This window comes from Fusarium oxysporum, chromosome 11 (assembly GCF_000149955.1).
Source record: "Fusarium oxysporum f. sp. lycopersici 4287 chromosome 11, whole genome shotgun sequence".
In the NCBI taxonomy this organism is placed as follows: domain Eukaryota; kingdom Fungi; phylum Ascomycota; class Sordariomycetes; order Hypocreales; family Nectriaceae; genus Fusarium; species Fusarium oxysporum.
In genome coordinates, this window is record NC_030996.1 from 2,141,056 (window position 1) to 2,162,040 (window position 20,985).

Here is a 20,985-nt window from a genome sequence, read left to right on the forward strand (position 1 = left end):
CTTATCTATGATGTACCACCTTCTTGGCCGCCGATCTATATACTTCGGAGTAGATCCTGTAATATAAGATATGGTAATTTGTCAAAGGCCATTCACCCTAGTTGCTTTTTAGCTTGGTATCTGATACAAGATGTAACTTGAAGGACATGAAAAGTGTAAACTCCTAACAATTGCGTTAGTCGTTAGCCATGGTGTTGAATAGGCTCACATACCAATAACCATAACGGGAAAAAAGTCACCATAAAGCGTAATATACGCGACCGATGACCTTCCCATATCTCTCGCTTATATGTTTTGCCAAGGATTTGGCGTACAACAACACGAGCATATTCGTCTGCGGGCATGCCGGTCCTGTTTCCTCCATTCTTAACAGCCTCAACAATAGCCTTGATGGGTCGGTACAGCGAGTCTTCGGAGATGAGAACGCCATCTCTAAGGATGTTGCTGCGGACATACCCAGTCACAACCTCAATGACTTCGATAGACAGGGGCCTCAATTCCTAAGTTCGATGATTAGCATCGCACTTGAACGAGTTACTCTCAGTTCTGCATGGAGATATGTCAACTCACCACACGAAGAGTTTTGGTATACTGGCTGAGAGCAGCCTTGGAGGCGTTGTACACCGACTGACATACAACGGGAACATCGCGAGTGACACTTCCGATCTGGACAATGCGTGGTCGAGGGGCCTTTCGCAACAGTGGAACAAAGAGCTGACATATGTGCATAACGGCTATAACATTGACTGCGAATAGCTTCGTGACTTCGTTGACGTTGATATCCGTTGCTGGTGCTGCGTAGTGCATCCCCGCATTGTTGACGAGTATGTCTAGTCGTCCTCCAGTGTATTTGGTGACCGAGTCCCTAAGACTTTCGAGACTTGTAGAGTTGCTGAGCTCTAGAGGTAGTGCAATGATGTTTGCATATTGTCTTGTTAGATTGTCTAAAGACTCAACACGTCTGGCTGTGGCGAATACTGTAAAGTTGTTCTTGGCGAGGGCAATGGCAAGCTGCTCGCCAATGCCACTGTTGCAGCCAGTGACGAGCGCAAAGGGAGGTGCGTATGAAGCAGTCATAGTAAAATTCTCACGGCTGCGTGAGAAAGCCCGATCGTATAGTTTACTATCTTATATGCCATGCAAGACTGTGGCTCAAAAGGCGAAGTCACGCCGCGATTGAGAGTTTGCCCTGGATTTCTGCAGCGTGTTTCATAAGTACCGAGGCTGGAATTTTGCGTGAATCATGAGGCACAGAATCACGGTCACATCCGACCCTCTGATTGACTTTTTTACTTACACTTCCGGCCAAGCCCGATCCGTCCTTGCCGGTATAAAAAAGATCCTCCGATGCTAACTTGAGTTCCTCCGAAGTCGAGAACCGTGTGAGTGGGTCGCGGAGAGCGGCGTCAGGGTCTCCAACGCCACTAACTGGTACCTCAGGTTCGGGGATTACAGAGACCAGCAGCTACGGAACCTATAAACTATACGCCTTCAAAGAATAAATACCCATGGTTTTAAACAGTAGTAGTAAGATTCATCTCTGAGCGGTTTACTATGTCTCTGGCACTAAAAGTCGCATTAACCGTTCTCACAAAACTGCCGAGGTGTCTACGAGAAGCCATCATGCCTGATATGCGAATCCCCACAATCACCAACGACCTCTCCAAGGTGCAATTGTCCCGCGTCGCCCATGTCTACTTTGAACACCCAGAGCTGGACAAGTTCGACAGATTCGCAGATGACTTTGGCTTTGTCAAAGAAGCTCAAGTCGGAGATACCATTTATTACCGAGGTTATGGCATAGACCCTTTTGTCTACGTCGCAACTAAGAGTAAAGATGGAAAGCAGAGATTCCTTGGGCCTGCTTTCGTAGCTGCCTCTGAGGAAGAGTTTGAGAAGGCAGCTGCTCTTGAAGGAGCTGAGCGAGTTTCTCTTGAGCATGCGCCTGGTGGGGGGAAGATGATCAAGTTCAGTCGACAAGACAACACATTCTTTCATGTTGTGTATGGTCAAGAAGAGAGGAAGATTGATTCAGAGGAACCCACCGCCACACATGAGCAGCAGGGACCATACAACAAGCCATTCACAAAGCCAAGGCGAGGTGGGTTCAATATTCACCATCTATGTACTGCTTCTTGTATACTGACCTTTGATAGGAAAATACCAGCGATACCACCCTGGCCCAGCACTTGTTCACAAGCTCGGCCATTTCGGCTACGTTGTCCCGGACTTTGATAACGAGCTAGCATGGTACACAGGCAACTTCAATTTCGTCCCTTCAGATATCCTGTACCATTGGGACTTCTCCAATATGGACGTGCTCACCTTTATGCACCTGGATCTCGGCGATGAGTACTCTGATCATCACTGCTTCTTCATGCAGCGAGCTGAACCTCATGTCAAAAAGATATACTGCCACCATACCTCATTTGAAGTGGCAGATTTTGATACTCAGCTCATTGGACATGAGTACCTGGCTAGCAAAGGCTGGAAGAGTGTCTGGGGCGTTGGGCGACATGTTTTGGGTAGTCAGATCTTTGACTACTGGGCGGATCCCAGTGGCTTCAAGATTGAGCATTATGCTGATGGTGATGTCGTCAATCGGGCAACAGGGACCAACAGGGACGTCGTTGGACCTTTCTCGGTTTGGGGTCCCGAAGTACCCAAGGACTTTGGAGAGAAGGGTGTATGAACAAGCCTGGTCTAGCGAAAGACTGGAAACTAGTTTGTACCATTTTGTATGTCTCTCTCGTTAGAACTGCATTTCTTGGAAGTAGCTATATATCAAAAATGGAATGGCGATTTATTTATGCTGTTGATTAGCTTCCTCCTGCTGCTTTTCCTCTCGAATTGACCGAAACTCTTCACTGAGCTCAATCTCTGAAGTTGGTATGACTTTCGACCTCAGCCGGATCTTGAAGATTGTGTAAAGCACTGGAGTCATCTTGTCAGCCTATTGTGTAGCTGCGATAGCGGCGAGTTCATACATACCAGCAAAGATGGCTATGTTGATGTAACATGTGATGAATCCCTGGGCAGTGAAACGACCCTTCACGAAGACGTCAAACCCTGAGATACAATTAGCGAAAACATTCGTCTTTCAAGAGGGGTAGATGAGGGAGAGCTATGACGTACCACAAAACAGGATAACTAAGGAAACCATGAGCAACGTCGCCCAGGCCACGTATGGCTGGAAGGGACTCTTGTAGGGAAGATCTAGATACGTTAGAGAAACTGTGGAGGCGATGCTTCTATGTGGCATACCTTTTCTACTGTACCCCTGTTTCTTGAGACCAGCAAAGAAACGGAGATAGGTCACCTGAATGACGACCCAGCCTATAAGGCCAGCAACAGTCGTAATGTTCACAAACCAGGCGAAGACCACGGAAGTGTTGTTGACAACCGTCAAATACACGAGGGGAGACAATAGGCAGCTCATACCAACCGCATAGTGGGGGGTGCCGAATCTGTTGCAACGTTGGAAGAACTGCGGAGCATGGCCATCACAGCTAAGGCCGAAAAGAGTTCGAGAGGCGATGAAGATACAAGCAGAGCCGCTGCTTATGGCTGAGGTACATACGACAGCGTTGATGATAGAGGGGACAACTGATACTCCGGATCGTTGGAAGGCGATGACGAATGGAGACTGTGAGGCGGTTCCGGTAGAGACGCCGAGAGCTGGGTCGTTGTATGGCCTGACGGGTTTTCGTTAGTTCCTCAGAGATCTTGCAGTCCACATCAAGTACTTACACAATGAGACCGACGATGAAGATGCTGCAGAAATAGAAGAAGAATATTCGGTAGAAGGTCTTCTTTGTCGCAGCCGGGATGAGCTTTCGAGGGTTACGCGTTTCAGACCCCGAGATGGCCACGACTTGAATATTGCCGTAACTGAAAGCAGCAGGAAGCATTGCCTTCCAGAATGCGAGGAACCGTCCAGCCGAACCGTCTTTGATATAAGTGTTGAAGGCTCCTGGATGGATCCAGTACCGAAAGCCCAGCCGTTCGTGATTCGGTGCTCCACCGAGGTCAATAACTAGTCCACCAATGATGAGACCGATTATGAGCATGATCTTGAGGGATGCGAAGACGACTTCGGACTCGCCGTAGAGTTTGGCTCCGCAAAGGTTGGCGACGATGATGAAGAGAAGAAAGATGGTGATCCAGACGCCAGGGTTGATGGAAGTGTTCCAGAACTGGACAAGCGTGGCTGCGGCGCTGATCTCGGCTGGCATGTTGATAGCCATGGTATACCCTACTTGAGTCAGAGTCTTCCCGTAACTAGTAGTAAGAAGATGGTGACTTACAGAAGTTCCAGCCAGTTGCAGCACCAAGTGCAGGCTCCACAAACTTCGTCGCATGACGAACGAAACCGCCAGTCGATGGCATAAACGCCGTGATCTCCCCTGTGGTATATGCAACGCCCGCGGTGACGAATCCCATGAGGGTATATGCTAACAGGGCTCCAACTGGGCCTGCTGTTGCGATGACTTGGCCAGAGCTAAGAAAGAGTCCCGTTCCCTACCAGAGTCAATTATGCGAGATGGAAAGTAGCGAAACAACTTACAATCATGCCAGCGACGGCAATCATGTTAATGTGACGAGAGCCAAGTTCACGCTTGAGGCCATTGGATGAGATGACCTCCGTGTTCCCGCTGCCCATCTCGACGTCTGCCGGCATGTCACTGCATGCGACAATCTTTTCGTCCTTATCCATTGTCTCAGAGTATGAAACAAGTATTAATATGAAGTTGAGTTGAAAAGAGGAGTAGGAACCTCAAATATTGCCATTGACAAACCCGGATAATAATAATGTTTCCCAATGCTGCAGTGACTCAAGTCATGTTATCTGAGTCGGCCGATCTTCTCCATTATTTATGATGGAGACCGACTCCAGTGGCTTATCGCAATGCATGGCTCGTTTATCATGAGGGGAAACAGGAGTTTAGCTTGAGTCGCCGGTGGATGTTTAGAACGCCGGTGCGGATACGCGGGGAAATTCGCCGGTCGGCAATAAGCCGTGACGCCTCATAGCCTAGACCAGTCCAGAGCTTTACTATAATGTCTCCATGTGTCGATGCAAACGAATGTCATCTTGGCCATTTCTCTTTAGTTCCTTTTTTTATCAGCCATGGCTTCCACTAAGATTAACCCTACGCATGATGACTCCTTCGAGCTATTTGACTTGAGAGTCGAGGTCGTTTGTCCGCCAGGCAAGAAAATTATGTGTGGAGCGAAAAAAGGCGACTACTTCACGCTGAAAGGTGAAATGCTTTACCTCCCCCCGGACCAGGGGATCAGTATCTATAGCCTTGGTAAGATGAGAAGTACTATATAAGAACTTGGGCCATACTGATTGGAACCAGCATCCGTTCTTCCGCTTCTACCAGCCAAGCAGAGAGTGACATCTCCCAACGACTGGATGACTACGGATGCACTAATAGCTTGCCCTGATCCTAACTGTCCCTCGCAACTGAAGATAGTGAAGGAAGGGATTCGGACATTCAGTCATGCTGAGACTACTGTTGTTCCATTGAGTGGAAACTCGGGGTCATGAAGCATGATGGAAAGAGTAGCAGTTGGATGTATAATATTCATTAATCTGTTTGTGGGAAGAATGATACATCTTGAGTGTTCATTCCAAACATTTCTGCCCACATATCATCACACTCGAAAGGGAAGTCCAGGTTTTCCTGAGCTAGAAATGATATATCTAGGGTTGCTAGGTCGGGGGGACGTTGGGAGGATGAGCTGCCTTCTGAGTCTGCACTGGGCCCTCCATTTATGTCAAGCTGGTCTATCGTCTGTGGTACAGGCCCTGCAAGTCCTGTAGGCCCACCTTCCTGGGGTGTCTTGTGTCTCGTTTGGTTCTCTGTAAGTTTCATAGCGACTCTTTCTAGAAACGATGCTTGCAGGGTGCAACTAGAGCTTATGCATCCGGATTGATTGGAGAAGACCTGTGCAGCTTGCTGAATAGCCTCTGTGCAGGTTGATTCGAGCTGGCCAGATATGAAATCGGAAAATACAAGAGTGATCTATAATGAAAAAGTGTCAGTACTTTCCAGTCAAGCAGAAGAAGTGGACCAACCTTGACGAGAAATGCCGCACTATAAGCTGTCATGACATGGATGGAGTCTTGAGCGAAGCAGACATGCTCTGAAAAGCGTGAAATTAGCTGCAGCATGTTGAGGGCACTGCTATATGCCACCCAGACTGTGTCAATATGATGGTTGATATACGATTTGTCGGAGACGAGAATACCATGGAGTGGTAGGGTATGAAGCTGAAGACGAAGGTGTGCACCGTAGAAGCGGATGAGAAACTCATGGCAGGATTGTTCAGTCTGTGCCGTGACTTTTGCAGTCCACTTCCTTTCCCATCGCTCAATACGGCCATCTAAGAGGCCAACAAGAGACGCGGTCTCACTAAGCGAGATAGATCGCTGCCGTGACTTGGCAGCAAGTAGTGGAAACGAAGCGGAGGTGACCAATCTTAGCGTAGTAAAGGCGCCTAGAAGCTGATCATTGTCAATGGCCAGAGGGCCGTTGCACCAGTCTTCTATTGATTCGATAAACTCAGTGCAGTCAATCATCCAGGGCCTGCCAGTCTGCAAGCTAATGCTTTATGGACATAAGTATCAACACACTCATGCTTACACATGTATCCCAAGGGGAGGAAGATCATACCTTCGATCGTAGACAAACAAAACATACCACGTTCTCTCAACGTTCCGTCGTTCTCGTTTTTGCATTTCAGACTCCGCAACAGCAGTCGGGGAGTAAGGCGTAAGTTTGTGCCATCCCAGGTCCATACATATACGGATCGCGTATCCAACAGAGGTCCAGACTCTTGTGTCCTGCGGTTCCTTCCAATAGGTGAGGATGAGAATTGCTTGCACGATTTCGATGGATTTGCTCCCTCGGCGGAAGACGTTGGCGAAGAGGTCTTGTGAGTGATCATAGAGCTTAGCATACAAGACGTGATTGAAAGTCTTTGCTGACATGGCTAGTATGGAGCTCAAAAGAAATGCAGACTTGGAGCGGACGTAGGTAAAGGTATGGAGATAGGGATCGAGTTGGCTGATGTATGGATTTAAAACGGTTATGAAGCTAGGAGGAGGTCAGTATATACACTATGAACACGTAGAAGATTCTGGTTACCTATCGAATAGAGACTTTGCCAGAGATGGAGTGATCAGCCCAAGTTCAATGGGATCCTCAAGTGACTCATTGCGGCTTCTCTGTCGCTGCACAGGTTCCTGGTCCGCACTTAGAATATTGCCTAGAGAGAACTTTCCCTCCAGCGCCTGGTGGTTAAGTAATCCCGATGGCTGTAGATTATTTGTGTCATCTTCAGTTTCGGAGATATGGGCCCCTGCTGCCGCTGGACTCTCCAGACTTGGAATCGACTGTGGTGAGATGGTAGGGGCTTTCTTCGTTTTCGTGACTCTATGGTTCATGTTAACCATGTCACAAGACCACTAGGTTGAGCTTCCTACTTTGTGCCTGGCTTGCGGCCGCGACGATGCTCCCTGAAAATGCAATCAAGGGCTTTGCGGGTACAACGTTCACATTTAGACGTATCTTGTCCCATAGGACGACATTTCATCTTGACTCTTCGACATTGTATACACGCATTAGCACTCTGAAGAGATGGACTTGACATGTTGGCAACGTGCTGATGCGTGCTTCGTTCAGTGTTCTGCAACTCGCTCTGGAATGACCCTGGTTGATGAATCGTCACCAAGCCTGCCTGCCCAATCAATCGCGGTCATCACCAAATCCGGGGTAACTAGCGTAGTGGATGCTCTCGATAAGAGAGACGTTGCTGATTGGTTCAGAGACTGATAAGCAGTTAGCTGATTATCATCCCGGCTATCTCGGCATTCTAACTCGTATCTAAAACGCCGGTGTCGCTTTCTTGAACGCCGATAATAGCGTTGAACACCGGCGGCTTTTTCCCAGTCATCATATTCAAGTACTCATATCAGGCTCTATCAAGACTAGTAATTTCGTTATCTCCAACTCCACGACTCACAGAGATATTCAAGCAGTGCAGAATTCTCCTAAAACTTTGTCAGTTTGAATCAGTCGATCGTTATGGCGGTCTCTCGCAATGGCAACAGTAATACCGCCCACGTCAATATGATGACGGACAGCGTTATAGCGAACCTACCACCTGATGGTCTGAGAGTTATCATCCGCTCACTACTGGCATCGCACCCTGACATCACAACGAGCTTTGAAGACGCAACACGACAATACCTTGCTCAGGCCCAGACAAAGTCTTCCAAGTCCCAATTTACCACTCTCGATATTGATGGACTGGAGAAGACCCAGAAGATAGCTCGCTGTATGCTTGGGTCTGGGCAAGCGTTTGATGGTGTTTCCATTCTTGACAAACTGGTTGTTCGCGGTATTCAGATCGCTCTTGACTCACCGGAAACCGAGAAACAGAGGGTTGACTCACTCCTAGCTTCTATGGATGGTGATTTGGTCCAAGCAATGACAGCTGTGACAAAGAGACTTGCTGTGAGCTCGGGGGCACGAGTGTTTTCTTCGATAGAACAAAATATCGTCCAAAGACTGTTGGAGTCTCTTGCTCAGTGTCAGGAGATGCTGAAGGGCACAGGCATAGCTTTTCCATATGGGAGGGGTATGCTCACAACGGCAAACATCTTGGGTGTTGCTTTGCCGGACTCGCCAGAAACAAGATTGAGCAAAGTACCTTCAGACATTGCACGGCCTCCGCCGGCCAAGGAAACCTTTCAACTCGATGATAGAACACTACCTCGCATTTTCTCAGGCCTATGGCAGATGTCAAGTCCAGCCTGGGGTTCCGCACAGATGTCTAAAATCATCGAAGGATTCTCGACACATGTTCAAAATGGATTTACTGCATTCGACATGGCAGATCACTATGGTGACGCTGAAGTTCTCTATGTAAGTACGCGATACTGTAAGGGTTATCACGGTTGACTAATACAACTACAGGGCCGTTTTCGGTCGATGTATCCCCATAAGGACGAAATGTTTACTGCAACAAAGTATTGCGTGTTTCACCCCATGACTGTTTCCCGAGAAGCAGTACAGGCCAATGTCAGCGAGAGATGCAGTAGATTACAGAAAGAGGTGATTGATCTCCTCCAATTCCATTGGCAGCTTGTAAGTCTTGATGAATGTTCGACGAGCCTCACTGACAGCCGTAGTGGGATAATCCGCAGTATATCGACGCGCTGCAATATTTAGTAGAAGACAAACGGGTGGCTCGGATTGGGCTGTGTAACTTTGATACAGAACACCTTGAACGAGTTGTCGAGAGTGGTATCAAGATATATACGAACCAAGTGCAGGTGAGCGCTTAAACAATTGAACCACCACTGATAGAGCTTTTGCTGATTTGCTACAGTTCTCGTTGATCGACTCGAGGCCTACTGTAAGAATGGCAGACGCCTGCTCGACAAATGATATCAAACTGTTGACATATGGAACTCTGGTGGGCTCTTCCTATATACTTGCTGTGCGACCACTAACAAATCATTTCTTTAGTGCGGTGGATTCATCGCAGATACGTGGCTCAATCAGCCCGAACCAGATGTCTACGATACCAACATTACTCCAAGCCAGAGAAAAGTAAGCGAAACACACTCTTCTATCATTACTATACTGACGATGCCTGAAGTACTACGGAATGATATGCAGCTGGGGCGGCTGGGGTCTCTTCCAAGAGCTGCTCAGCGTCCTACGCACCATCGCGACAAAGCACAAAGTCAACATCTCCAACATAGCTACGCGCTGGGTCTTAGACTTTCCCTATGTCGGAGCAGTCATCATTGGCGCACGCATCGGTATGAGTGAGCATACAAGTGATAATGCTACTACTCTCGGCTGGAGCTTGGATGATGATGACCGCCTGGTCATCGAAGAGGTCTTGAACCGGAGTAACAGAACCGAGATGTTTGAGACAATGGGCGATTGCGGTAATGAATACCGATAAGAGAACCGCATCTGTAAGTGGAGATATCAGTTTAACGCTGGTTCCGAGTTTCCAAAATGGGATGGGGGGGAATATGTAACGTCTGATGAATGGTACATCCACCTCGTGTATGCAGACGGCCCATTCGGACTGGCGAGCTGAACTAGTACCGGAAATTTTCTGTGTGAAGCTAGTTTGCTTGGACCTATTTCGTCTCAATGAACATTCCGTGCCTTCAATGCACATGCCTTTGTAATGTTTCTCAAATATGCTATAGCCTTGTTTTGATATTTACCTCAACATCTGTCACGATTATATCCATAGTCTTTTACGAGCAAAAGTTTCTGAACATTAAAAGGTCAGGAGAGCTAATACGTATATAAGGATGACATCCAGGACCTTTTCCGCCAAGACACCAACCCGGTAAATGATCTTCATCCCACCACAAATCAGCCCTCATCTATAGGTCACCACGCGTTCCAATCACCATCTCCTCTACATGTCCTTGTGACTAACAACCCATTATGCAGCAACCAAAACGGTGCAGTTCTTAACCGCTTCAGTCCTCGCCACGCTGATCTCCGCGGCTGCCGCAGCCAAGCAGATGCAGATCAACTACTACAGCGACACCAAATGCAAGTCATGTTCTGGTCAACTCGATGTGACCTGGGCACAAAGCATTTACGCAGGAAAGACAAACTGCTACAACTACCATTATGGGTCCAGCATGTTGATCGCAGAATGCCAGGCCAGAGGGTGGCTCTGTAATATCCACAAGTCAAGGGACTGTAATGACTATCTGGATCAGATGAGATATACTGGGGACTTCAAGCGTAAGACGGTAGCGAGCTTGGCCCAATCTTTTGCGTGTTACTACAACGCGTGAAGAATAAGCAGTGTTTCTAAAGCAGTAACTAGATCATAAGTCTTTGTGTGTTATTGGAAGCTGGTTCCACGGCGACACATCTCGTCGACTCGGATTTCTATTAAATTGCAGAAAGGCTTCAAATCAGAGTTCCAATCCTGTGAACAATTGATCTCTTTGGCAAGGTCATAATCTGTAGAGGTATCACGGGATGACATCAACCTTGACGCAATCAAAGTCCCTGTTGGTGCTCTTCATAGTAGCAGGTCTTCTGGTAATTATATTAAATGGTCCAGAGGCGAATATGGAAGCAAAGTGTTGCAGGAGATTGCGATACATCTAAGATTATGTTATAGATTGATGATTATAATATATTGCTATTAATAGTAACATACCCTCTAGCTACCCTAAAGAACTCAATACATCATACCATCAGTCTCAATACAAGGTTTTATCAACATTATGAACATCAATCAGAAAACTCTCTCAGCAATAGAAACATATCATATGTTGTTATGCATAAGGCTTTATTCCCGGCAACATACCTAGACTCTCATTGGCAAGTGAGTACAATGCAACCCGCTGCATGCCGTTTCCCCTCATTGGTGACCTCACAAAGCATAAAGAAACAAGGCTTTCTGAAACAACAGTTGATCACAGGTGCATAGTCACATGAACCTCTCGAATGACCAACAGCATGACGTTTGGCCATTGCTACCTGCCTTGTTGGTGACATAGTCTTGCTATTATATGAGCAGTAAGGCTGGTCATGATGGAGCTGGTTGATTTATTGCTGTCCCCTTTGCTGGATCCAACAGAATTCTTTCAGGCGATAAGTACATTGAAAATATTAGGGATTCTTATCATGGAAAACATGCTACGGCCATTAATGCGGTCTCTTGTCACCATGCTCATCGGAGCCGAGTGTGGCCTTGCCTATCTGACAGAGATGGCAGATACCATGATCGCAAAGGGCGTCAAACCGGACCTTGGATATCAAGATGCAGTCCTCTATCTTGGGTTTGAGAAAGCCTACGAGCTTTCTGGAGATCAGAAATATCTTGATTGGTACATCGGCCAGATCGATGGCCCCGTTGTTCAAGAGGATGGCTCTATTAAAGGGCTCAACACATCACGGTATATCCTTGATGAGTACCGAATGGGGCATAACTATCTATACCTTTACAAACAGACTGGAGAGCCAAAATATGAGACGGCTGCCAATACTGTTAGACGTATGCTGGACTCGTACCCTCGCACCCCATCCGGGGGCTTTTGGTGAGCGGAAAGCATTAAGTTCCTCTCTCACAACACCTGCTTATGAGGATTACAGGCACCAGCAATTCTTTCGCGATCAGATGTGGCTCGATGGTATCTACATGGCAGACTCATTCTACGCTAGATGGACGCATCTCTATGACTCGGACAATGACACAGCCTGGGACGACATACTTCTGCAGTACGAGCTCATACATGAGAACACGATCAACGAGACAACTGGCCTTCACGTGCACGGATGGGTAGAAGGCGAAGCATCGTGGGCTGATCCAGAAACAGGCCGAGCGCCAAACGTATGGGGACGTGCTCTTGGCTGGTACTTCATGGCTCTCGTTGAGGTATTGCAGTACTTCCCCACGTCACATTCCGGCTACGACCAGTTACTCGGGTATCTTGAATCCGTCGCAAAGGGTCTCAAGGCCTCCCGCGATCCAGATCTTGGCAGCTGGTGGCAAGTCATGAACGAACCCTACCCCAAGCGCGAAGGGAACTTTATCGAGAGTAGCGGCTCCTCCATGTTTACGTGGGGCTTGTTGAAGGCTGTTGACTTGGGATACCTTGACTCGGATGAGTATCTCGAAACTGCCAAAGATGCTTTTACAAGCTTGATTGACAACTTTGTCACTGAAGGCGAAGACGGTTCGTTGATTCTGAACAGCACGGTTGCTGAATGTGGTTTGACCAGTTCCAATGTCACGTTTGAGGTGAGGACAGCATCCATAACGCAAACGCTTACTGACAATATCAGTACTACGTTAGCAGACCAAAGCTGGAGAATGGGCAAAATGGCGTGGGGCCATTTATGCTTGCTTCTTATGAATGGGAGTCATGGGCGAAGGACGCATGAACTTTCCCATGTCACAACAAAGCGTTTGGATCATAATCGGAAGTCAACGATGTATGTTGGGTCTCACTTCGGATAAGTATAGTTACTGCGAAACTTCATAATCCGTTGTGGCGGGCAAAGTTTAATTAAATTGGAACAAGAGGCCCTGAAACAGCGGCGGGATGCTCCGACCTCTCTCCCTAGCGCATCGTCACTAATGAGACCTGACTCGTAACAGTGAGAATTGACTCATTAGACTCCTTCACTTTCGCTGGTGTGGTCAGAAGTGGAATCAATGTATACAAGGTCCCTCGACATCTTCGTGTTGGGTCGGCCGTCCGGGTCTCCAGAGCCCGACAGGCCCTCAATGTAGCGCCAGGGAGCCATGACTTCTGTTCGGTGGTAGGGAGTCATCGGATAATCATTCAGTGGGGACCGGTGATAACAGAAGATTGATTGTTGGAGGCAGGAGGAATGCCAATTAGTATACAAAGCAATGATGCCGACGAGAGAATGCCCAGTCGACTCTCTTGTCTCCAACTACAGTTGTCCAGTCTCTACCATCACTTGATAAGTCAAACTGCCTACAGAATATATCACTCTTTCTCTTATCTGTTTTATCTATTTATTTTATTCTTTCTATCTAATCTCCCTATCACTCCCATATAATGGCTGCATCTATCGATCTCCGCCTGCACGGCGTATGAGACGCCAGAGAAAGCGATGAACCTTCGACCTCTGAGGACAACCCAAGCGAGTCTTCGAGCTTCCGGGACTTCATGTTATGTTGTGATGATGGCGAACATCTATAAAAGTCACACCGTGTACAGTATGTTGACCATGCTCACTCGCAGAGAGTCTTTACATTCGGCCAAACGACAGACTACGCTCTCGAATCTATCGCCATCATCGCCATCATCGCCGCCATCGCGCTAGCCATAGTAAACCTTGTTGTCTGCCAGTTCATTTCATTGTTGAGCGACTCTCATACATCTGAGCCTGATGGTTTCATGTCCGCTGTCCAGAGAACCGCGTAGGAAACAACAACGACCGAGATATCTATAACGACTAACATGCTCTTCCTTTTTGCAGCCTCTACTTTGCTTACATCGGCATTGTGCGATTCGCATGTACCTACATATATGCCTCCCTGTTCACGTTTGTCGGCCAACGTCCGACTCGCAATATTCGACACGAGTACCTCCGCGCCGCGTTCAGTCAGGAAATTGGTTTCTTCGACCAGGTCCAAGGATCTATCTCTATGCAAGCTACATCAAACGCCTTTCCACCATTAGGGAAGCAAGCCGCATTTTCGTTTTCCACGAAGGACTGATTATTGAGAGTGGGAGTCATGAAGACCTTGTTAAGCAAGGTGGAACATATGCCAAGATGTGTGAAGCACAGAAGCTGGATCAAGGAATATGAGGGATGACGAGACGGGAGCAATCGAAAATTAGACCACAGTAATGGAAGCCGTTTGCTGTTCATGTTCTTTTTGTGTATGTACTTATTTGGGTTTTGTGAATTTCCAACTTGCTCAACGCGTCTTGATAGTTAGATGCATTGTCACGCTGATAAGTGATGAAAATGCATTTGCACTTGGTTGGCCACGATCAGGGCGGATAAAACAATGGTTATGAAGGTTGTCGCTAGGGATCCAAATACCAGAAGTCAGAAAAACAATGGGATGAGATTTAATGCCGTGGGCCATATGGAGCGTAAACTCCCGGTAACATTTGCTCATTCATTCTGGTGCCACAGGGTAGGTATGATCCTCAGCATCGGTAAATAAACAAATACATGGGTAATCTAGCTGCATGTTTCAAATAGCTCCAAAACAGACTCATCTACACGAAAGGGAAAAAATATTAATCCACACATTTGCTGTTGCTTATTACATTCTCTCTGACCCTTTCAGCACGCCCAGTGCAATACTCACAGGCGTTATTGGAGGTTGAAAAAGCTGCTGTAGGGTATTTCGAAGATGTACCCCTTCCCTACCCGTCAGAATATCGTTGTTTGCCATGCGGCAGGAAAAAGTCTCGGTAATATGAGAAAAATGAGTCTTATGTTCTTTTGGTATTCGAAGCGATAAATATAACAGGATCTCAGAATTACTTCCGAGAAACACACCATTTCTTGGTATACAAAGGAATCGAATGCAAATCTCCCGCGGGATTGGCTGGGCACGGCAAACTGTCGGATCCGGAGTGACACCGGAGAAGGATAAATCCCGCGGGTACAAGAGTGCCCCATACGCCAAGGTCCTGAACAAGCTTAAGAATAACCTTTTCCCACCTCAAATCAACAAATTGGCGAGATTGGTTATCGCAAAGCTTGGCCCTGACATGATAGTGGAGTAGTGCCCAGACGGGAATAATCCACTATAGTGGGTAGTGATGCCCGGAGCATTGCAGTGCAGGTCTCAGCAATGGACTCTCCGCCCTTGGCACGGGAAGACTCGGGCTTTTACTGCATTTTTGGAGAACATGCCCAGAATAAACGGGAAAGACGGGAGTTGAAGTTCTCTTCCCCTCCTTGAGTTGAGAATTGCTGCATAATTGGGGAATATGATGAACGCATTGCGATTCATTGAGCTTGGCGTGTGGCTAGCTAGAGCGAAAAAAACATACGAGAGAATTCTTTCTCCGGTTCCTTTAGACGAATTTATGAAAGCGTGGAATAATAATAGCACGCGAGATTCATTATGGGCATTTTTAAGAGACTAATGTGATCCAGACTGGCCTATTGACCACGGCCCGGTAATGCGGCGCTGATAAAAAGAGCCTCATTTTGAGCCTCTTTAACGACGGCCACTGCATCATAGGGTAGTGATTGAACCCTAAAAGAAGAACTCTAAAGAGCAATAGACTGCAAGTGATCTGATTACCATTTGACACCGCCGATCTCTGGTGATTCATCTGGGGTCTGATCCAGTCTGTGTGTCTTTTCGCGCACGCGAGACCGTTTTGCCCCAGAACCCTTTTCTTCTCCAGTTTTTAAACCAAGAGATGCTTCTTGTTGCCCCGGACTCTTGGCTCACACATGCACCATCTGGGGACACAACTTTCCCCAGCTTGCCCAGCCATGCCAACGTTGGAGAGATGCGGGGTTTTCCTATTGCCAATGTTCTTTTTCTCTCGTGTCTCGCTCATCTATAAAAAATGCCGTCCACCTTCGTTTTGTCCTTGCCTTTTCTCTCGTTTACGCAGCCTCTCGACTTGGTTGACATCGCAGACCCTCCCTTTCTCAGCCATTCCAATAGTCGTTATCTCTTTATTTGTTCCGCGTTAGTCTTCAAGATATGACGACCCCGAATGAGAAAGCGGCCGGAGATGTGCCTCCGCAAGACATTCAGGTCCCAGCATCTGATGTCAAGGCTCCCATCGACGAGAAGGCCGATACCGCTTCTGCCATTGAGAAGGAGCTCGGTATGGTAGAGGAGGGTTACCTTAAGAATGAAGGTCGTCTTCCTAGCCCTGAGGAGCAGATTGACGCTCTTGGCATTCCGAACTGGCGCGAGCTTGAGAAGAAGATTGTTCGTCGTCTTGATCTGACTCTCATGCCTTGTGTCTGGTGTCTTTACTTCTTCAATTACCTTGACAGAGCATCAATCGGTCATGCGAGACTCAGCAGTTTCGACGCGGATTTGAATCTTACTGGTGCCAACTTCTCTTCGGCTGTCTCTATTCTCTCTCTCGGTTATGGTAAGCCATCTGCATGATTGGCGTTTCGAAAGAATACTGACGTTTTCAGTCCTTGGTCAACTTCCTAGTAACATGTTGATCACCAAGATCCGACCCAGTCTTTACCTCTGTCTCATGGCTATTGTCTGGTCTGGTGTCAGTGTCGCTACTGTCGGAGTTAAGTCTTACTCTGGGCTCATGGGTGTTCGCTTCGCTCTTGGTCTTGTTGAGGCACCTCTTCTTCCCGGAGCTATCTACCTTCTCGGTTGTTGGTAAGTTCACCATTCTCAACCGCATTGAATGCTTCGTGATCACTCATTATCCTAGGTACACACGAAAGGAAGTCGCTTTCCGTATGGCTATCCTCTACTCAGCTCAGACAATTGCCTTCTGCTCAGCCGGTCTCATCGCTGCCGCTACCTACGCCACTCTGGAGAAGGCTCACGGTCTTGCCGGCTGGCAGTGGCTTTTCATCATCCTGGCTACCGCGGGTGCTGGCTCTGCCATGATCTGTATCTGGTTCATCCCCGATTATCCCGACTCGACAACAGGCAGCGCCATGTGGACCATGACTGAAGATATGCGAAAGGTTGCTGCTGCACGTGTCCTTGCCGATCGCCCCTCAACAACTGAGGCCAAGACTGGTGCTTGGGAAGGATTGAAGCTTAGTGTTCGCGATCCTAAGCTCTACATTCTTACTCTCATGAACATCACCATCTCTGCTGCTTACGGATTCTCCAACTTCTACCCTTCCATTGTTCGTGGTCTGGCCGCCGATTGGGGCTACAGCTCCGTCATTGCTCTTGTTCTCACTGCGCCACCTTACATTTTCGCTGCTATTGGTTCTTATGTCAATGCATGGCACTCTGACAAGTAAGCCTCAACTGATATCGTGCGCCACACAATTACTAATAATTGTCTCGCAGGGTCAAGGAGCGAGGTCTGCATTATGCCATCCCTGTTGCGGTTGCTTGTATCGGTTTCATCGTCTGCTTAGCGACCACCAACCCCCAGGCCCGATATGGAGCTTCCTTCATCTACGTTGGCGGCATGTACATCGCCAACCCTCTCATCATGGGTTATGTCAGCGGTATGTTATCCATGCTATTGGACTACTTAGTATGGTACTGACTATTCACCAGGTGCTCTTGCAAAGACTCCCGAAAAGCGAGCTGCCTCCGTTGCACTTTGCAACCTTTTGTCTCAAATCGGTAAGTTTACTTTCATGACGATTCCTAGATAACAACTAACAAAATCTGCTAGGAAACTTCACTGCCCCTTTTATGTTCGTCACAAAGGAGGAGCCTCGCTACATCAGTGCCTTCATCGGTATGATGGCCTTCGGCCTGACTTCCAGCGCCTGCGCTATCGTCATGAAGATCTGGCTCAGCCGCTCCAACAAGCGACTCTTGCGGGAGGCGCAGCAAAACGGTACTGCTTATCAGCCTTATGTCACCTAGGCTGTCAGCAACCATATCTTATGCACAGGCCTCCATGTCATATCGGGTTACTGCAAGGTGTCTGAATTGAGCATGAGCGCTTTTATCAGATGACAGAAATTCTGTTACTTGATGGTATGGAAGATATGAAATGAGAGGTCTGGGATGTAGGATTTGGACGAATGGCTACTTTTTGCAATCAATTTGAGTTATGTACTATAGTCGTCAGAGTAATTATTTACAAGAAGTGCAAACTCTCATACCATCCAAATTCCAAATTCTCTAGCTAAACTGCCACCAGTTAAAGTTGAACAAATAGTCAGAGGTAGTGCCTGTGAACACCAAGAAAAGATCACTCGTTCCAGTAGCACCACTAACAGGGCACTCCACAGTCTTGTAAGTCTGCCAGTTCCCAGTAGTCGTTACCGTGCAGGTACCAACCAACCTTCCAGTCTTGCTACCAAGTCGAAGCTCAATCTTCCCACCGCTACTGTTAGATGCAACACGAGCACTGAAGGTCTTTGCACCAGTGCTGCCAAAGTCGACCCCCTTGACCTTGATGTAGTCACCGTTGTTGATGAAGGCAACGTTGAGGCCGCCTTCACTACAGACTTCAGTCTCGATACCCTCAGACCACGCCATGGTCTCGGCCTCCTGCTTGACATATGGGTTCAAGGACTTGACCTGAGCTGGACCCTGAGTTGTCATCTTGATCTCAGGGATCAGACCGTCCGAACCATACTTGAAGCTCTCGACAGCCACGGACCTGGTATACCCGCTACCGCCAGTAAGAGCACCATTGTGGTAAAAGAAGTACGAGTTGTTCTCAAAGTCGATGATGCCAGGATGGTTAGTGAAGCTTCGACCCTCCTTATTCATCACGACACCGCGGTAAGTCCATGGTCCAGTGGCGCTGGGTCCAGTTGAATAGCGGATGTCCTCGGAACAGCAGTTGGCGGCGTAGATCATATAGTAAAGATTGCCACCTTTGTATAGCCAAGGGCCTTCTTCGAAGGTTGTGGGTCGTTGCGCGTTGTTCGGGCGGCTACCGAATCCAGCAGTTGTGAGCTGAACCTTGTTGATGCTGCCACTGTAGGAGAGCATGTCTTGGTTGAGCTTGACATAGTAGAGTCCAGGGTTGCCCCAGTACAGGTATGCCTGACCATCAGTGTCGATATACACAGTTGGGTCGATCTCATTATTCTCAACCAAGGGTTTACCCAGGGCATCTGTGTAGGGTCCAAGGATGTTGGTGCTAACGCCCACGCCGATAGCCATTCCTCCCGTCTTGGCATTACGGACCGGAACGTAAAAGTAAAACTTTCCGTTTCGGGCAACGACTTGTCCAGCCCAGGCTCTGCTGTTGGCCCAGCTGAAAGTCTTCAAGCTCATGGGCACACCGTGGTGCTGCCAGTTGACCATGTCTGCTGACGAGAACAGACGCCAGTCTGTCATGTTGAAGTCGGTAGAGCCGTCGTTGTCATGGCCGGTGAAGAGGTAGACACGGCCGTTGTAGACCATTGGTGCTGGGTCTGCGGTGTAGATGTCTTGGACGATGGGATTGTCTGCTACAGCAACGCCAGAAAAGCCCAGAAGGGTGCTGATGAGTAGCAACGGGGTAGTTAACCACATCTTGAAGATGTCTCTCGAAATAGCCGATGTCGTAAACCAATTTCTTGCCAACTGAGGCTCCTGTGGAATAGTGATTCTATGATGGAACTGTTACAAGCCGCTCGAGGTCGTCGTTAAATATCTGATTGATATGCGGACATGCAGATCTCAGTACCCACGTATAAGGAAGGTAGCAATTTAACTTCGTTTAAGTCAACTCAACTTCGTTTAAAGACTGATTAGGGTAGACTGAGTCGTGATAAGCGAGCGAGTATCGTATTCACACAAATAGGCTAGGACTTCTTCGTAAGATAGCCATAAACAATTTGCGCGCATAACTAGTATGCATACATGAAGCCATATATAATACCGACCCTGAAGCTTCTATTTGCGCGCATCGTTAGACTACAGCTGTTTAAGGAAGAAGAACCTGGATAATCGGAACAAGGCGAATCATTTACTCGAAACAGACAGCATATCGGCGGAGACTCAATTGATTGGCACGGATACGAGAAGACACTTTGGGCCATGTTTCAGTCAAGGGCGAGATGAAGAGAAATCATCTGGTGTATCCTTGCTTCATCTGGGGTAACGGAAGAGGCATTCCGTCTTTCAGAAAGGGACATGATGACATCTATCAAATGCCGAATGCTGCAAGCCAATCTTCCGTTAAGCGATCCATATAAAACACGCCTAAATTAGCCTAATAGGTCAACGGAGCCACTGTTATCCCTAGTCAAGGCCTTCAGCTCCCCTTAATTATCGGCAAAGTGACGAATAAATGAAGCATCTGCTGATTCGTTTAACCTCGTTTGTTTCAGCCTGAAGTTGCGCATCGTGCATAATGCGGGGTCAACCCTGTAATAAACACCGGCGCGCTGCTACTCGTGGCTCTAGAGGCGATTATATTTCCGTGAGAAGTCTAAGTAGTCTGGACGCTGATCCCTGTTCAGCTAAAGCGCGCCAATCGTTTCATATCAAAACTCCAAATTGGAATGTCTCTCGTTTTCTTATAAGTTAGTGTGAGAATTACCGTAAATGGGTTCTGTTCGACAACGCTCTTTAGTTCTTCACGGCTCCAAAATGCGTGCTATTCTTGGCCTCCTCTTTTCGGTCGCTGCCGCCATGGCAGAAAAGTTCACGAACCCTGTTATCTGGGAAGATCTCTCCGACGTGGAAGTCACTCGAGCTGGAGATGCCTACTTCATGACCGCTTCAACATTCCATTACTCCCCTGGCGCTCCAGTTCTTCGATCATACGATCTCGTAAACTGGGAGCACATCGGCCATTCCGTCCCTGTTCTC

General features: G+C 47.8%; 12 protein-coding genes across 12 annotated transcripts in view; 7 read left to right on the plus strand and 5 right to left on the minus strand.

Moving 5' to 3' along the window:
- Nucleotides 1–97: 97 nt before the first annotated feature.
- On the minus strand, nt 98–1,077 carry FOXG_10177 (uncharacterized protein; the record flags this gene model as incomplete). The annotated part of the gene is made up of 3 exons (XM_018389418.1): nt 98–163; nt 213–500; nt 571–1,077. The coding sequence occupies 3 exons, from the start codon at nt 1,075–1,077 to the stop codon at nt 98–100; spliced, it is 861 nt and encodes a 286-aa protein (XP_018247683.1).
- A 546-nt stretch (nt 1,078–1,623) lies between these two features.
- On the plus strand, nt 1,624–2,692 carry FOXG_10178 (uncharacterized protein; the record flags this gene model as incomplete). Its single annotated transcript, XM_018389419.1, has 2 exons — nt 1,624–2,101; nt 2,157–2,692. The coding sequence occupies 2 exons, from the start codon at nt 1,624–1,626 to the stop codon at nt 2,690–2,692; spliced, it is 1,014 nt and encodes a 337-aa protein (XP_018247684.1).
- On the minus strand, nt 2,437–4,867 carry FOXG_10179 (uncharacterized protein). The gene is made up of 7 exons (XM_018389420.1): nt 4,568–4,867; nt 4,308–4,521; nt 3,751–4,255; nt 3,265–3,695; nt 3,136–3,216; nt 2,992–3,069; nt 2,437–2,934 (listed from the first exon to the last, which is right to left on the minus strand). The coding sequence occupies exons 1-7, from the start codon at nt 4,715–4,717 to the stop codon at nt 2,804–2,806; spliced, it is 1,590 nt and encodes a 529-aa protein (XP_018247685.1). The 5' UTR covers nt 4,718–4,867; the 3' UTR covers nt 2,437–2,803.
- A 192-nt stretch (nt 4,868–5,059) lies between these two features.
- Nucleotides 5,060–6,071, plus strand: FOXG_10180 (uncharacterized protein). The gene is made up of 2 exons (XM_018389421.1): nt 5,060–5,315; nt 5,367–6,071. The coding sequence occupies exons 1-2, from the start codon at nt 5,132–5,134 to the stop codon at nt 5,555–5,557; spliced, it is 375 nt and encodes a 124-aa protein (XP_018247686.1). The 5' UTR covers nt 5,060–5,131; the 3' UTR covers nt 5,558–6,071.
- Nucleotides 5,580–7,734, minus strand: FOXG_10181 (uncharacterized protein). Its single transcript, XM_018389422.1, has 5 exons — nt 7,499–7,734; nt 7,161–7,448; nt 6,687–7,109; nt 6,089–6,620; nt 5,580–6,035 (listed from the first exon to the last, which is right to left on the minus strand). The coding sequence occupies exons 1-5, from the start codon at nt 7,663–7,665 to the stop codon at nt 5,598–5,600; spliced, it is 1,848 nt and encodes a 615-aa protein (XP_018247687.1). The 5' UTR covers nt 7,666–7,734; the 3' UTR covers nt 5,580–5,597.
- Nucleotides 7,735–7,927: 193 nt separating this feature from the next.
- Nucleotides 7,928–10,362, plus strand: FOXG_10182 (uncharacterized protein). Its single transcript, XM_018389423.1, has 6 exons — nt 7,928–8,942; nt 8,994–9,164; nt 9,209–9,352; nt 9,409–9,495; nt 9,549–9,632; nt 9,682–10,362. Exons 1-6 carry the CDS (start codon nt 8,100–8,102, stop codon nt 9,994–9,996), a joined length of 1,644 nt encoding a protein of 547 aa, XP_018247688.1. The 5' UTR covers nt 7,928–8,099; the 3' UTR covers nt 9,997–10,362.
- Nucleotides 10,363–11,640: 1,278 nt separating this feature from the next.
- FOXG_10183 (uncharacterized protein) lies at nt 11,641–12,965 on the plus strand (the record flags this gene model as incomplete). The annotated part of the gene is made up of 3 exons (XM_018389424.1): nt 11,641–12,118; nt 12,174–12,822; nt 12,867–12,965. The coding sequence occupies exons 1-3, from the start codon at nt 11,706–11,708 to the stop codon at nt 12,963–12,965; spliced, it is 1,161 nt and encodes a 386-aa protein (XP_018247689.1). The 5' UTR covers nt 11,641–11,705.
- Nucleotides 12,966–13,196: 231 nt separating this feature from the next.
- On the minus strand, nt 13,197–13,331 carry FOXG_20241 (uncharacterized protein; the record flags this gene model as incomplete). The annotated part of the gene is made up of 1 exon (XM_018400503.1): nt 13,197–13,331. One exon carries the CDS (start codon nt 13,329–13,331, stop codon nt 13,197–13,199), a length of 135 nt encoding a protein of 44 aa, XP_018247690.1.
- Nucleotides 13,332–13,954: 623 nt separating this feature from the next.
- FOXG_20242 (uncharacterized protein) lies at nt 13,955–14,277 on the plus strand (the record flags this gene model as incomplete). Its single annotated transcript, XM_018400504.1, has 2 exons — nt 13,955–13,977; nt 14,037–14,277. The coding sequence occupies 2 exons, from the start codon at nt 13,955–13,957 to the stop codon at nt 14,275–14,277; spliced, it is 264 nt and encodes an 87-aa protein (XP_018247691.1).
- A 1,971-nt stretch (nt 14,278–16,248) lies between these two features.
- On the plus strand, nt 16,249–18,090 carry FOXG_10184 (uncharacterized protein; the record flags this gene model as incomplete). Its single annotated transcript, XM_018389425.1, has 6 exons — nt 16,249–16,651; nt 16,701–16,902; nt 16,958–17,503; nt 17,557–17,720; nt 17,773–17,841; nt 17,894–18,090. 6 exons carry the CDS (start codon nt 16,249–16,251, stop codon nt 18,088–18,090), a joined length of 1,581 nt encoding a protein of 526 aa, XP_018247692.1.
- A 261-nt stretch (nt 18,091–18,351) lies between these two features.
- FOXG_10185 (uncharacterized protein) lies at nt 18,352–19,887 on the minus strand (the record flags this gene model as incomplete). Its single annotated transcript, XM_018389426.1, has 1 exon — nt 18,352–19,887. Exon 1 carries the CDS (start codon nt 19,699–19,701, stop codon nt 18,352–18,354), a length of 1,350 nt encoding a protein of 449 aa, XP_018247693.1. The 5' UTR covers nt 19,702–19,887.
- An 876-nt stretch (nt 19,888–20,763) lies between these two features.
- The window catches only part of FOXG_10186 (uncharacterized protein), a gene marked incomplete at both ends in the record, with an annotated part of 1,687 nt that continues 1,465 nt past the window's right edge, over nt 20,764–20,985 (plus strand). The window contains one exon of the mRNA XM_018389427.1: nt 20,764–20,946. Within this exon, the coding sequence (XP_018247694.1) occupies nt 20,764–20,946 (183 nt within the window). The remainder of the gene's footprint in view (nt 20,947–20,985) is intronic.